We start from the raw sequence: 13829 nt of genomic DNA on the forward strand, positions 1-13829 counted from the left end.
TTTCTGCTTTCGTTAACAACTGATGTTGTTATTCTTGTTTAAAGGTTGCGTAGAGCTTTTTGTGCAATATGTCTGTAGCTCTTGGGGAGCTTGATGAATCTGCTTTTCCGTCGCTCTCTTTCTCGCTCTCACTCCGACGCTCTCTTTGCTCATTTTCATTTTTTCATTTCATTTTTTCTTCCTCTCTACAATCTTCCATGTTTGTTTTTCAACGTTTCCTCAAAGCGAACGCTTGAACCCACAAGATTTCTTGCGGTCGGCTGCAAGAGCCAAGGTATGAGATCAAAAGGGACCAAAACCGAGGAGTTATAATCAGAGAATCATAGAGGTCAGGTAATCGCAACGAATCAATGAGTTCAAACTCTCGACAAACCTTCGGAGTTTCTTCCTTCGAAATCTTTATTTATTCTCCTCTTCTCCTTAACTTTTTTCACGATATCGTTTTTCGCATTACGCAGCTGGACTAGGAAATGTTTTCTCTGCTGCTCCAAACTTCTCGTCCCTCAATTCAAACAATTACGATACGACATGCGAAGTATGAAAATATTTACATCGAGAAAAGTGACATAATAGCCGCGATTCATCATCGCGCAACGTCAACATGTCCGCAAGCTCGATCGTTGTCGTCGTTCGGGAATCTCGAATCCGAGTTAGACTCTCAACGCGAGTGACGAAAGAATGTCTTTTTCGTCGCACGTACGAGATGTTTCGCGTTAGAAAATTCAACACGGACGACTCGACGATATCGCGTAATTGTACACACGTCGTAGAGTTGTCGTAAGTTCGAGTCCGGTTGCGCGTAAAAGAAGACAGAATCGGGCGTGTCTTTTCTTCATTATTCGATACGAGTTCCAACATTTGTGACTCGGAGGTAAAGAAATTATGACAAATAAAACAGACAGAATGTCCGTCCGGCACTTCAAAAGGGGAGCAAATATCGCCGTAAATATTTATACGGTTCCTTTTCTTTCACCCTGTTTTCTCTCCTGTTCGCGGATCTTTTCTTTTATCACGGGCGGAATACAGGGAAACCGAGGAAATTATTGGCAGCAGATTTCTTCGCGCGTACGACTCCGGGGTATATCCCGTTTACCAACTTCGAGAGAACTTAGTTTCCGCTACCTCATAATTCTAATGCAAATATCCAGCGTGTTTATTTCTGTATTCTCACAGTTTTACTTTCCATTCATAAATTTCTTCTCCTTTTTCCAAACTTTCAACGAGCTCGAATGGAATTGAAATTGGGTAAGTGGAATTAATATGGAATTACGTAATTTCGGTCCGATTTTCAGGTTCGGAGGGCATAATTAATTATACTTGTTACCGTGACACGCACGCCATTATAAATTCAAGTTTCATTTAATCTTTTTTTTCTCCACACCCGAAATCAAAAGCAGAATGAAAGAACAACGGATCGTACCCGTACGGTGTTCCAGAGATATATCGTAGAAGAGTCGGCTACCGAAGCGTTACACATTTTTATACCCGGAGAAATGAAAGAAATACTCCAGGTAAAAAAGCTAAAAAAAAAATCCAGCGTATCAGCTGCATTATGTTATTACAAACTGGGAAAATATATGTATGCGGTATCCGATATGCGGACGTGTACGGTGAAAGGGAAGTGAACCAAAAACTGGAATTATTCGTCCAAGTATTTTCGAGCGTACGGCTCGCCGTGGAGAACAGAGACAGCAAATAGGTAAATGCGTTGGTAACAACCGCGGACATGTTCGTTCTAATTGTAAGCCGAACGACCATAGTACTTCATTTTTTTTCAACGATACGTGCAACGGATCGATGTGGTAAATACGGCGGTGCGGCTCTACATGGAGCTACTCGATGAGACGAATCGGTCAAACAAAAAAACAAACGGACGCGATACCGCTCGGAATATCGGAGGTCACGCTGTCTTACTCCCCCACGCCTGTACTTCGTCTTACTCTTTACAGATAATTCCTACCCCTCCTTCCTCGAACATTCGAAATATTCACGTAAATCACGTAATACCGCTAATCACCGCGTAGCTCACGTAAATGGGGTTATTACGCCAGAAATTGATTGCTATTCAAATACTGGACAGATGAGAAAATTACCAAATCAACTAATTGAGCGGAGAAAAAATCAGTCACAACAATTCTTCCAAAATTGCCTACCCGATGATTGGACTTTCGGTGGTTTGATTTGAATTTGAAAGGTGGGTTGATTTGAATTTTTTTTCGGTGTTTGTTTTCTACAGATAGGTTGTTTTTTACATTACATCGTGATCGTTGGGAGTGCTGAACTCGAAGCTAATTACATCTCCGTATTATATCACAATTACGGGAGAGCTTGGGATTTCCTCTCACGAAATTTTTCCATCGAGGTAGCCTTGATTGGTGTTCGATAAAGAATAAAAAAAGGAATGAAATTCTACCGGGAAATAATATTTCGAACCTTTGCAACGATAGATATGCGAGTGTGTGCATACGTGCGTACGCACGTATCGATGTGTGTACACGTCTATTCGAAATAGCGAGGCACATGTGACATTGTGGGTATGTTACGTACGTTTGGCCCTGTCAACGCGAATGGGTCAAAAGGCTGCGCGGCGGATCGGCGATGACGTCACGCTGAAGAATGTACGAAATAATCCCTGACGAAATACGCCGGGCATATTTATAAAGCATCTCCCTCGCGTGTTGTTGATTATTCGCCAGTTCAAATATTTAAACTGATCGTTAAAATATGAAAAACATACAATCCGTAACGTACGACGACCCCTCGGTTGGACGCACGCGCGAATTTTCCAACCACAAAATTCATTTTTCGAAATTACGATCAAAACTCGTATCGATACGTGGATTATTATTTCAGTTTCCCGATACCCACGTATATCCGGATTACCAACGGCGTGTAATACCGACTGGTTGTCGGTTCATTTTCATTCATACCCATTTCCCTTGTTCCTTTTCAATATTTGTATCGCTGCGATCGAACAATGTAATAAATGTTCGCTCGATCGAGCGCCCAACAGATGTTTCGTTTGGATAATTAGGCATGAAAGATATCGGGTATCCGACAATACGTATAATTAGAACTCTGAACGAGATTGCAAATGAACGGAGAACCAAAAATGAAAATTACAGATAATATTGTGTACAAAAAAAAGGTGGTTGTTGAAAAAAAAAAAAAATTCGATGAGCTTTTTTCTGGGTAGGAGGTTTAAGACCGCCTCGAGCGTATCTCTTATCCTTAATTGACTTTTCTTTACCCCGCGATTCTCCTGCATAGTAAAAGAAAAAAAAAAAAAAAATTAAAAACCGTGGCACTGGAGCGGGGAATGGATATTTTTCATCCCTCGTCCCGACTCATTCGTTTATCACCACCGAATAAAGCCACTCGTGTAGATTACGCAATTAATGCTTCGAATACAAAAGTCTCGGTAGTTTGCACAGTTTTCGGAAAAATAAACGCGACGACCGTACCACGAATAGGGCAGGTACGTCGAATTTTACTCGTTTCCCTTTTTTCTTTTTTTTGTCTGAAATAAATTTTATCCTCTACGTGAAATGTGGAGAACAAAAAGTTACAAATGGAGGTACGATAAACTGTTCTTTTCACTCGTAATTACCGCGTGGAAAAACGCTTTGTACGGAGTGACTAAAACTTTGACGGAACGAAATGTATACGTCTGCGAATGCGTACATTGGTGCATTGCGAAGAGACTATTTTGATGGAGAAAAAAAATTGCTCCGTATAAAAATCCGCACGGGCTATCCGAGAGGTGAACCGTGTTACGAATTTTTCGCATTCTTCAAACGCAATCATTGCGTAGACGCGACGTATGAATATTTAGGGAGGAATCTTCCTTGTAACGGTTCCCCTTTGATCTTCGCTCGGAAGATCATGGGGAAAAAGGAGTCGCAATTAAGTAAGGAAATAAATATGAATCACAAAGATCTAAAAATGTCGAGAAAAACTTCACCAAAATAAATAGCAACAGAGCGACGTAAATCTCCAAATCACTCCATACGGTGGCTCAGCAATGAACGACTAATACCGTCTTAATGGAACGAGTAAAATAACGGACGGCAAATCGAACCGTTTTCCAGCGATTCAACTCATTTCCGCGTATCTCGCAAGCTGTCGAAGCGATCGAACTCGCCGTCGTGTACGATTACTCCTCGGTTAATTGAATCCTCCTCGTCTTCCGTAACATTCATCCGCGTAGTATTTTGTCTCTCGAGCTTTCTTCAACCGAAAAGGGAAATGTTAACCCTCTCGAGATTACGGGGAAACCAGTCGCCGAGGAAAAAATAAACATTTCCAAGCAAGAGAAGTACGTCGATTAATTCGCAAGTCAACACCCGTGCGGCAATCGTCGCGAAAGTTGGAAATAAATTCAAGAAAATACTTCGTCGATGTTACCCGGCGGCTGAACTTTGGGTCAGAGAATAATCGCCATTTGGAATTAGAAATTTTTTCGCGACATCTATCCCTGCCTCCGGAGTAATTACGACAACGTATTACACTCGTTAGTAACTCCACGTGCGATTAAACGCCCGGCAAAAAAGTAAATTAAGCGCCTCAAAGGGAAGGAATTGAAATTGAAAATAAACTGAGAATGAACTGGGCGAAAAAACTAGTTCTCGTGTCTCTCGCGTAAGAATTAAAGACGACGCGAAAACGACGGTCGCTAAATGTAATGAAACTTTGACACGCGCAGTTCACATTTTCTGATTCGAATCACGCTGATTACATTTATCACATTTAATTGAACGTGACAGCGTAAAGAGATATACCTATCGATTGTTGCGCGATGTGTTCGAATTTTTCTTCTTACTCCGCCACCGTCGTTTGCACGAGCAACGGCAACGGATGATAAAAGGAATCCAGCCGGCTATAACATCTTTCTTAACTTTTTCAGACCGCTTTATACCCTCAGGAATAATGTGTCCTTTCGAGAAAACTTTACTACAAGCTAAATGGTAGCGAGAAAATAAGAAGAGAAACGATGAAACCTCCAACAATTAGGAAGATGTCAAAAATGAGATTGAAGATGAAATGACTATAATTTCGAGATGCAGACAATTTTCCAGGATTCCCAATTACGAGCATCGAACCGGCTTGACTACGACCAAATATTGCGAGACGGTCGCGTATTTTCTCAAAGAATCGTGCCGCGAAATTGTTCAGTGTCTTGGAAACAAGTACGAAATTATCGATCTAATTGAACAGTTTTCAAGGATTTGGAACACAGGACACAGCAGACCGGCCTACAGCCAGTCGCGATACGTTTTACGGGGGCAATTCGTTATCCCGTGGACGACGACTCGAACTTATCGTTAGCCGTCGCATTCGCTCTTGGTAAAATGCATTTTCAGGCTTGTATAGTAGAGTCAAGGTCAAATTATGCTCGCACGTTGCGGGGCTTCGGTCAGACTTACAGACGTAACGGCGTATCGACTCTTGCGGTCGGCGGTAAAAGAGGAAAAAGAAGCGCGACTGCGGGATGGTTTTAACAAAGTTTTTGAATTTCTTCAAAGTGGTAATTTTTGTCTTTTTTAGAGCCGCTCCTGTCGCGTCCTCGGCTTTTGATAATTAAAAAACTCGAGGATTCTCGAGGAATCAGGTACATTACGCAGTGTAAGAATTAGCTGCGAGGTCCGCGGAGAGGGTAATTGAGTTTTAATATATTCCTAATTTTCGCTTACACTGAGTGGACTTTTAATTCTGCCGAAAATGTATACGCATTTTCTTGTCTTCCTCGTCTCGATTTGAGATAAAAATTTACAAATTTTTTGCACAACTCGTCGCCGTGTCACCCCCGAGCTGAGGGCCGGACAAAATTAATCTACGAAGAGTTCGGGCTGTACACGCCGTATTATATGTATACCTACCGTATAAAAAGATCCTCGGCAAAACTCCCGAAGCTATGCATAATTATTAATTACATTCCCAGCAGCTTTAGCTAACGGTTGATACATTAATTATTATTCAAGTTCCCGTAAACATCATCCACCGACATCGCAACGAATAGAAATCCTATACAGAAAACAAAAAACAAGAGAAAAAAAAAAAAAAAGCAAAAAACGATGCGAACTCTCCTAATAAATTCTTGATCCACCTCTCTTTTTCCATTCAGTTTTTGTCTCGCAAAAAAGTATACGCGAATTTCTTCCATGAACACGACGAGGGCATTGAGGGCGTTTAATCTGTCGCTATAAAAAAGGGTAAGCGATAAAGCGAAGAGGTGTTTCAAGTTTTGCGAGTGGTCGGGAAGGAGGGGGAAAGATGAGACGAGAATTATTTTCTTTTTCCATAACCACTCCTCCGACCCTCAGCACCCGAAGATTAATGACTTGTAAATAAAACCGTATTCACGTGGTGGGATATATCAAGGGGCGCTCAGCCCGCGGGAATATTTTTATAACGCTGGCTGCCCGTGTCGAGGAATGCGGAACGCGAAATACGAAAATTTCATTTAATAGTGCATCTCGCACTCGCAGTTGCCCTGATGCGAATTCCACGGCGCGTCGCTCGCTCTTTCATTTTCATAAGAAAAATAAAAAAAATCGGTTATTCCTTCCAAGAGAGTCTCGTTAACGGGACGTATTCCGGCCATAAAAGGAGGAGTAATGGCGCATTCGATATCCCTCCGAACCAACGACGATCTTCTCCTCCCATGTGATACGTTGAAAAGAATTCTTGAAAATCTTCGGATCAGCGGGAATAAAAAAAATCCTATCCACACACCTCTTCTCGGTTTATAGAGGGGTACCTGTCTGAAACTTCTCAAACATCGGTGGTTTTTTCGAGCATTCCGATCCGATACTCGTCGAGGAGATATTCTCCGAAACTTTCGGTTTCCAAGTTTTCAAGGTATTTTCCATATCCTAGTTCTTCTTTTAACCGGTGAGCGATCTGCGATCGATCGGCTTCTCGAACTACACGTTGACGAACGTCTGGTATTTCAGCCATCGACCCTCCTTCGAACATCCCGCACTTTGATCGTGATCCTCGTGTCCGCGATCGTTTAACTTTCAAAAATAAGTAGTATACACGTCTTCTTCGATGCGGACGTACCTATAGCGGTTCTCGGTGGGGCCGAGGCCGTCTAATTAGAACCAATAACTCCACCTCGGTCAACTAACTAGCCCGCGTCTATTTCCGTCCTAATAAGTGTTCGGACGTAAATCAGCTCCGGCGTTCTGAAGGAAACTCTTTAAAACATTCCGGAATAGAGCTGTGGGGAGCTATTCGTCGACTCCCTCGACAAATGTATCCAAATTCGAAATGACGAATGTTTGCTTCGACGATTTTTTTTCCGTCGGTGTCAAAGAAAAAAAAAAGAACGATAATTCGCGGAGGAATCGTGCGACCCGCACAAGCAACCCCCTGAATATAAATTCGCTCTTCCTTCGTTCCGAACACTTTGAAGACCCGCGCGGTCTATGCTCGGCATGTCACAGGGCGGAACTATTCTATTTATAGTACGACTCGATGAATAATTTTCGAAGATAGGTGTAATAATGTAAAACGTAACTCACCTGAGCAACGAATGCCGGGTACTCGTGTCGGTATAAAATAAGTACGCAGATGAAGTGCGATATTGAGAATAAAATTCCAGCGATGCAGGCGTGCCTCAGTCTTATCGGTAGGAGTGCATAGGCCATGTAAATGAAGAAACAAGCCGCCCATCCCGTGGCCAAGGGACCACCCAGGCTCGGAATAATTTCCGTTCCCGTTCCCTGTCCCGTTCCCGTCCCCGTTCCCGTTCCCGTTCCCGTTCCCGTTCCCGTCAAACTCTCGGGATACGCCAAATGTAGACCCAACGCGACTTGCAGGGCCAAAAGCGTCGCCAAAACGGCGCCGCTGATTCCAGCGAGCCAGACTTCGTTCATCCCGGGCCTTGAAATCGCAGCGACGAGTCCTGAGGGATAAATTTTACAGGTTTTATTCAGTGATCGTTGTACGATACGTCACCCATAACCCGCAGGATTCCCGGGAGTTCGTCATCCCGACTCAGCCCCCCTTTCCTTCTCGCCCTCTTACCTTTCGTCTTTTTCCTTTTCATTCCGCTCCCTCTAACGACGAGCGTTCAACCTTCTCTAACAGCTTCCCGAGCGGGGAGCGGGGTGATCTCTCTATCCCTTAGGTTTTAGCCATTTATAGGACAACCCGTGAGCGTCGAGTAAAGCTATACAGGTACCTAAGTACTATAAATATACATCCGTATGTATAGGTGGAGGGAGAATATATCTCCCTCCGAAACTCACGTGTCCAAACACGAGGACGCCCCTCCTTCGTAAACATAGGTATATCTGATCGATACGCATACATGCGTACGGGAAGGTAACACCGGTCAACTTCAGATTCACAATCAGTCACACACGTTTCCTTCGACAAATTTTGCGGTGGTATTTTTTCCGACGAATTTCTATAGGCACAATCGCCGCGATTGATCTATCGATACGACACACTTTGGAAAAACCTCATATACTCACCTACCTCGAAACTAAAAGACAGCTTTCTTGTCCTCGAAAAATGATCCGATAATTTGCCGAAAGGATTCCGGTTTGAATGTCGCTGATACTTATGTTTCAATTATGTTTCAACGACCTCATTTCCGGACTGTTCTTCCCAGAGTTGAAAAGGAATAGAAAAAGCAGAAGAGAACGAGAAAAGGCCGAAGAGGGAGAGGTGTGTACGAGAATAATCCTTGTTTTCCTCGTAAGACCCGCGGTATGCGACTCAATTAAAGTGCATTTGCACAAAAAGGATGGCGAGGTAGCGACGACGTTCGAAATCCTCCGGGTGGATGAAACGAGAAGACAGACGGATAAACGCAACGACCTACGGTTCTACCATCCGTGAAGCGATTCGCGATTTCGCGTAATGACAACAATAATAATCACGATAATTGCAACGAATGACATCAACGATAATAACAATAATTATAACAATAAAATAAACGGGCGAAGTGTACGTACGTGGGTATTGGTGTACCGCAGCAACCCCGCGATAGCTCACGTCGCATCATACCTATGCGGTATACGTCTCCCGGAGTTTATTTCGAACAATACAAAGTGAAGGTAGGCGATGTGAGGGTGGAATGGAAAGACCGAGTGAACGGCAAGCGATGTGACGTGGACATTTCGAGGCATTCTACCTCTGTAGCCGCTCTAAACCTGAGCTTCGTCGGATCTACCACGCCCCCGCGTCTATTCAATTCCTGGGAGCGTAACACGTGCAGCGGGTGCAAACGCCATCGGACCAATTGACGAATGCACGCGAACAATCGGAAGTGCGCAAAGTTTCGCGACTCTTTATCCCGCTTGCCGACCGTTCATCACTTACCGGAGTAAACGGCGAGGCATCCGATGAGCGTGAGAACCATTGTGAGGTGTTGCGGCTCTTGGACGAGGTTCAAAAATGGGTCAGCCGTTATCAGGGACAGTCGAAGGACGAGTAGCAGACCAAGAGCGATAGCGAGGCCGGCGAGTAAGCCCAAAACGTGGGTCATGTTGCTCTGGTTCATGCGCAGGAAGTAACGTTGGTAGAGCATTTCAACCTGTAGAACGTAAGACGAGACATATAAAATCGAGGTGACGTCGTCACCGGTGTGTTTTCGACAGGGTTTATAAATATCTCAGAAGACGCCCCTGAGCCTCTCTCCGCAGAAATGGAGATGGTGCAGCGGACCAATAATTTCCAATACATTTGATCCAGATAATTGGCACGTTACGGTCAACGCGAAAAGAACTCTACCTTATTCTCATAGCTTTGTTACTCGGGAGGTGAGAATATTGGATTGTTTCAAAGTTACCCGATACCACCGCTCTCATTTTTAATGGATTTCATGGCATATATGGGCGAAATATTTGTTAAACTTAGTAAATTTTTTTCGACGTCGAGTGGGGTCTCACACAGAGGACTTCCCCCTTGGATTTGTTTTGAATTTTGAGGTGAAAAATCAACATTTTTTGAAATTGGGTTTTACATGGTATCCTCACGTATTTTTATCTGAGGATTCCGAATCTGGAAGCCAAATTGATCTGTCTACAAAATTGATCGATTTATCGCCAATTTTTCACTTTTTGGAGCAGAAAAATGGAGATATCTCGAAGGGAAAAAATCGTAACTCAATTTGGACAACGGATTCGTATTCCTGGGGTCAAAATACATTAGAAAAGTGCCATACGGTCGATTTTAAAAAATAAAAATTTTTGGCCAAAATTTGAGATTTTTCCAAGGGGTACCCCTTACGATTTTTTCAAATTTTGGCCAAAATTTTTTATTTTTTTTAATTAATCGTGTGGCACTTTTCTAATGTATTTTGACCTCAGGAACACAAATCCGTTGTCCAAATTGAGCTACGATTTTTTCCCTTCGAGATATCTCTATTTTTATGGTAAAAAATGCGAAAAAATGGGGATAACTCGGTCATTTTCGAAGATAGATCAATTTTTCTTCCGGATTCAGATTCCTGAGCTCAAATTACATCAAGATAGAATAAAAACTCAATTTTTTATTTTTGACCCCAAAAAGCTGAAAATTGGCGATAACTCGGTCAATTTTAGAGATAGATCAATTTTTCTTTCAGATTCGGATTCCTGAGATCGAAATACGTCAGAAAATCATATTAAACCCAATTAAAACGATGATTAATTTTTTGCTCAAAAATCGAATTTTTTTTTGGTTCTTCAAGAGTAATCTTACATATGATCAGCTCAGAAATCCAAATCTGAAAGCCAAAATCATCTACTCGTGCAATCGATTGAGTAATCATCAATTATTCGCTGTTGGGAGCAGAAAAATTAAATAAGACATATCGATTGGTTTTAGTCGTAGACCCACTTTGATTCGTAGCAATCCATGTACGGGTCGAAATATTCGAATTTCTCGGTCTACGAGGGAGCCCGAGCTTGCTGGAGTCAGCTAGCCAGCAGTGTAGCGTTTTGTTGTGAGACGTCACCTTGGGGGCTGAGCAGAGGTGACGCCCCACAACAAACCGCGCGCCCGTGGCTACCTGACTCCAGCTAAGCTCGGACCCCCTCGTAGACCGAGAAATTCGAATATTTCGACCCGTACATGGATTGCTACGAATCAAAGTGGGTCTACGACTAAAACCAATCGATATGTCTTATTTAATTTTTCTGTTCCCAACAGCGAATAATTGATGATTACTCGATCGATTGCACGAGTAGATGGTTTTGGCTTTCAGATTTGGATTCCTGAGGTCAAAATACGTTAGAAAAGTGAAAAGGGTACCCCTTGGATTTTTTTCGGTTTCCAGGTAAAAAATCAATATTTTATTAAATTGGGTTTCGTTTGCTATTTTTGTGTATTTTGATCTCAGAAACACCTTTCAGTCGACTAAATTAAGTTCAGAATAGAACTAATCGACTTCAAGTTAGTCATTCGTTTTGAAACACAAAATTTGGCCATAACCTGACCGTTTTAATACAAGGATATAATTCAAATCTTAATGATTTCAGGTCGGAAATAATGATTGTATTAATTATCATGAGCTCCAAAATTAATAAGTAAAATTATCAGTCTCCCCTTCATAATGTATAATAAGACAATGCACGAAAAAAAATTATTTGATTTTTAAAAAAATTTTTTTTAAGTACACTGAACGTTTCTGATACTGAACTGAAAGCCTGTGCTTCGGTATGGCATAACAGGACAGAACTGAACTCCTCGAGTATACTCTGAAGCATTTAAATATGTACTGAATTTGCACATATTTACTTCCTTAAACGGTTTGCGATTACATAGAATTCGCAGAATTACCGCAAAGGGATGCCGCCGATCAGGTGGATGGAAGGGGTAATTGAAATAAGAGGTGTGAACAAGATCTTTATCAGGTGATGACAGCTCGTCTGACACCTGCTCACAATGGGAGCAAGAAAAAAATCAGGAAAGGAATTTCACACCTCGTCGACTATTAAAAAGCTATAAATTATGTTTAAATTGCGGCACGTGCCGGCTGTCGAAAAGCCTGACGCACATGTAAAAATTGGATGTCGCGAAGAGCGACGCAGGTTCGCCTTGAGTCGACCGAGCCAGAGCTCGTTACCGACTGATCTGCCGACTGCATTTGGGTGATTCTTTTTAGAAAGGGATTCCGTTGCGAGAAACCTGAACGGGGCGTGAGCACGGCGCAGAGAGACGAGACGCGGCGGTAAGCCGCGAAGCGGTACGCCGCGGAGCGGTAGATATACGAACGATATGGAGAGCGCTCGAGCTCGGAACGAATGATCGGAATTTGACGTGGTCACCTATTTTGTTTATGAACCGTAGCTTTTGGAAATTTTGACTCTTGGCCTTGATTGGAGGTCTAACCATGGTTTCTGAGACCCCTCGAGGCGACGAGAATGTTTTTTTCAATCATAAAATTGAGGTTTCTATGGAATCCGAATTGACAAGCTAAATTTATCTATTTCTGAAATTGATTGACAATGAGTTAACGCCAATTTATCGCTTCAAAATGTAAAAAATCAAGGATACTACGATGGTTTTTATTCACAACTTAATTCAGTCGATGAATTCGTGTTCAAAAATACCTAGGAAAAGCGTCCTGCGATTCCACGGTATTCTTTTGTCGATCCTATTCAAATCCTTCATATTGATCCGACCTAATGCAAGACAGCAAAGTCTTTTTGGCAGAATCGCTCGTCACTTTATTTTTCTTGTTTCACCAGGCAACTAAGCAGTTACCTCACCCTCCACCTTTTCGTCACATATTATGTAACCGCGGAAGACAACGAGGTGGAGACGACGCTGGACGTCCACAAGTCTAGACGATCGGCGCCCCGATTCTCAAATAAATTGGCCGGATCGACGGTGGATGAAAAACGTCGGCCTGTTCTTTTCTTCACTTTTTTCCCCTCCGACTCAAAGTCCAGAGCATCGGAAATTTGACATTTATTTCCGAGCTCTCGAGACGGAGCTTTGGAGAAATGCGGAAGAATGATTGAGAACAAAATGAAATGGTGAGTCGGGGGAAAAATGAGCCGCACTTTTGGAGAGGTTCTTTTAGCCGGACGTTGAACGTAGATAAGTTATCGGAGTAAAAGCTGTACGACAGTTGTTTATGAATGCCAGACGAAGAGGCGGACAACGCCAGACGTCGAGACGCCGCGCCGTATCCGCGCGAGGCGCGACACTTCTTGGCTTTCGCTACGGCGATCGTGACTTTGAGATGTTTTCACCTCGCTTATCCCGATAAAAATTCCGCCTGTTTGGCAAGCGAGCCGAAGGTCTATTACTTTTGTAGGGAGGATGAAGTTCAAGGCTCATTTCAAAATATAATACACGAGAGATGTGGTTTTGCGTCGAAAAATGATTGAATGAAAGAACGCAAATACTCGCTAGGTATTTTTTATTCCTCGCAATGCCTTGCATTCGACTTGATAGTTCCGAAAATGCGACATTTGATACTGACTGACAAAATTGCTCGTGCAACCGATCTTGCGTTATTTAGCTGCCGAAGTAAAAGACTGATTATGGGAGAAACCATCCGCAAGAATATGGTCCATAAATCCACCGGCTTGGACGATTCGAAGCAAGTTCCCAACAGTTTTCGAGCTTTCCCAGGAGACGCTATAAATCATAACGCGATTGCAAAATCGATCGAGTGCCACGATGTGATCGACATTCTCGCACTTTCCGTCCGCTGTTTTTCTCTTAAATATATTCCAGTAGTCCACAACATACGACCGGTGTTGCGCCCGTTCTCCAATTCATCCCAATTCTTTAGCAATTTCTGGGCGACGCGAAAACTGTTCCACTAAATTTTCCATCGCCGACGCGACTTTCGGGAAGTCGTATACGACGTG

The 13829-nt window shown here is 42.8% G+C and overlaps 2 protein-coding genes across 3 annotated transcripts in view; one reads left to right on the plus strand and one right to left on the minus strand.

Annotated features, from left to right (window-relative positions):
• Positions 1-13829, plus strand: part of LOC105691561 — a 78044-nt gene that overhangs the window by 37594 nt on the left and 26621 nt on the right. The window contains exon 1 of one of the 2 annotated variants that reach the window (XM_048660201.1): positions 12747-12983. The exons of the other annotated variant lie outside the window; for it this stretch is intronic. Within the exon in view, the coding sequence (XP_048516158.1) occupies positions 12981-12983 (3 nt within the window). The 5' untranslated portion in view covers positions 12747-12980. Of the gene's footprint in view, positions 1-12746; positions 12984-13829 lie in introns of those variants that run through there. 2 annotated transcript variants of the gene reach the window in all.
• Positions 1-13829, minus strand: part of LOC112694837 (adenylate cyclase type 5-like) — a 43243-nt gene that overhangs the window by 12828 nt on the left and 16586 nt on the right. Inside the window, exons 5-6 of the mRNA XM_048660199.1 lie at positions 9340-9553; positions 7530-7912 (exon numbers count right to left, since the gene is read on the minus strand). Coding sequence (XP_048516156.1) covers positions 7530-7912; positions 9340-9553 — 597 coding nt within the window. The remainder of the gene's footprint in view (positions 1-7529; positions 7913-9339; positions 9554-13829) is intronic.

Source organism: Athalia rosae, chromosome 1 (assembly GCF_917208135.1).
Source record: "Athalia rosae chromosome 1, iyAthRosa1.1, whole genome shotgun sequence".
In the NCBI taxonomy this organism is placed as follows: Eukaryota; Metazoa; Arthropoda; class Insecta; order Hymenoptera; family Athaliidae; genus Athalia; species Athalia rosae.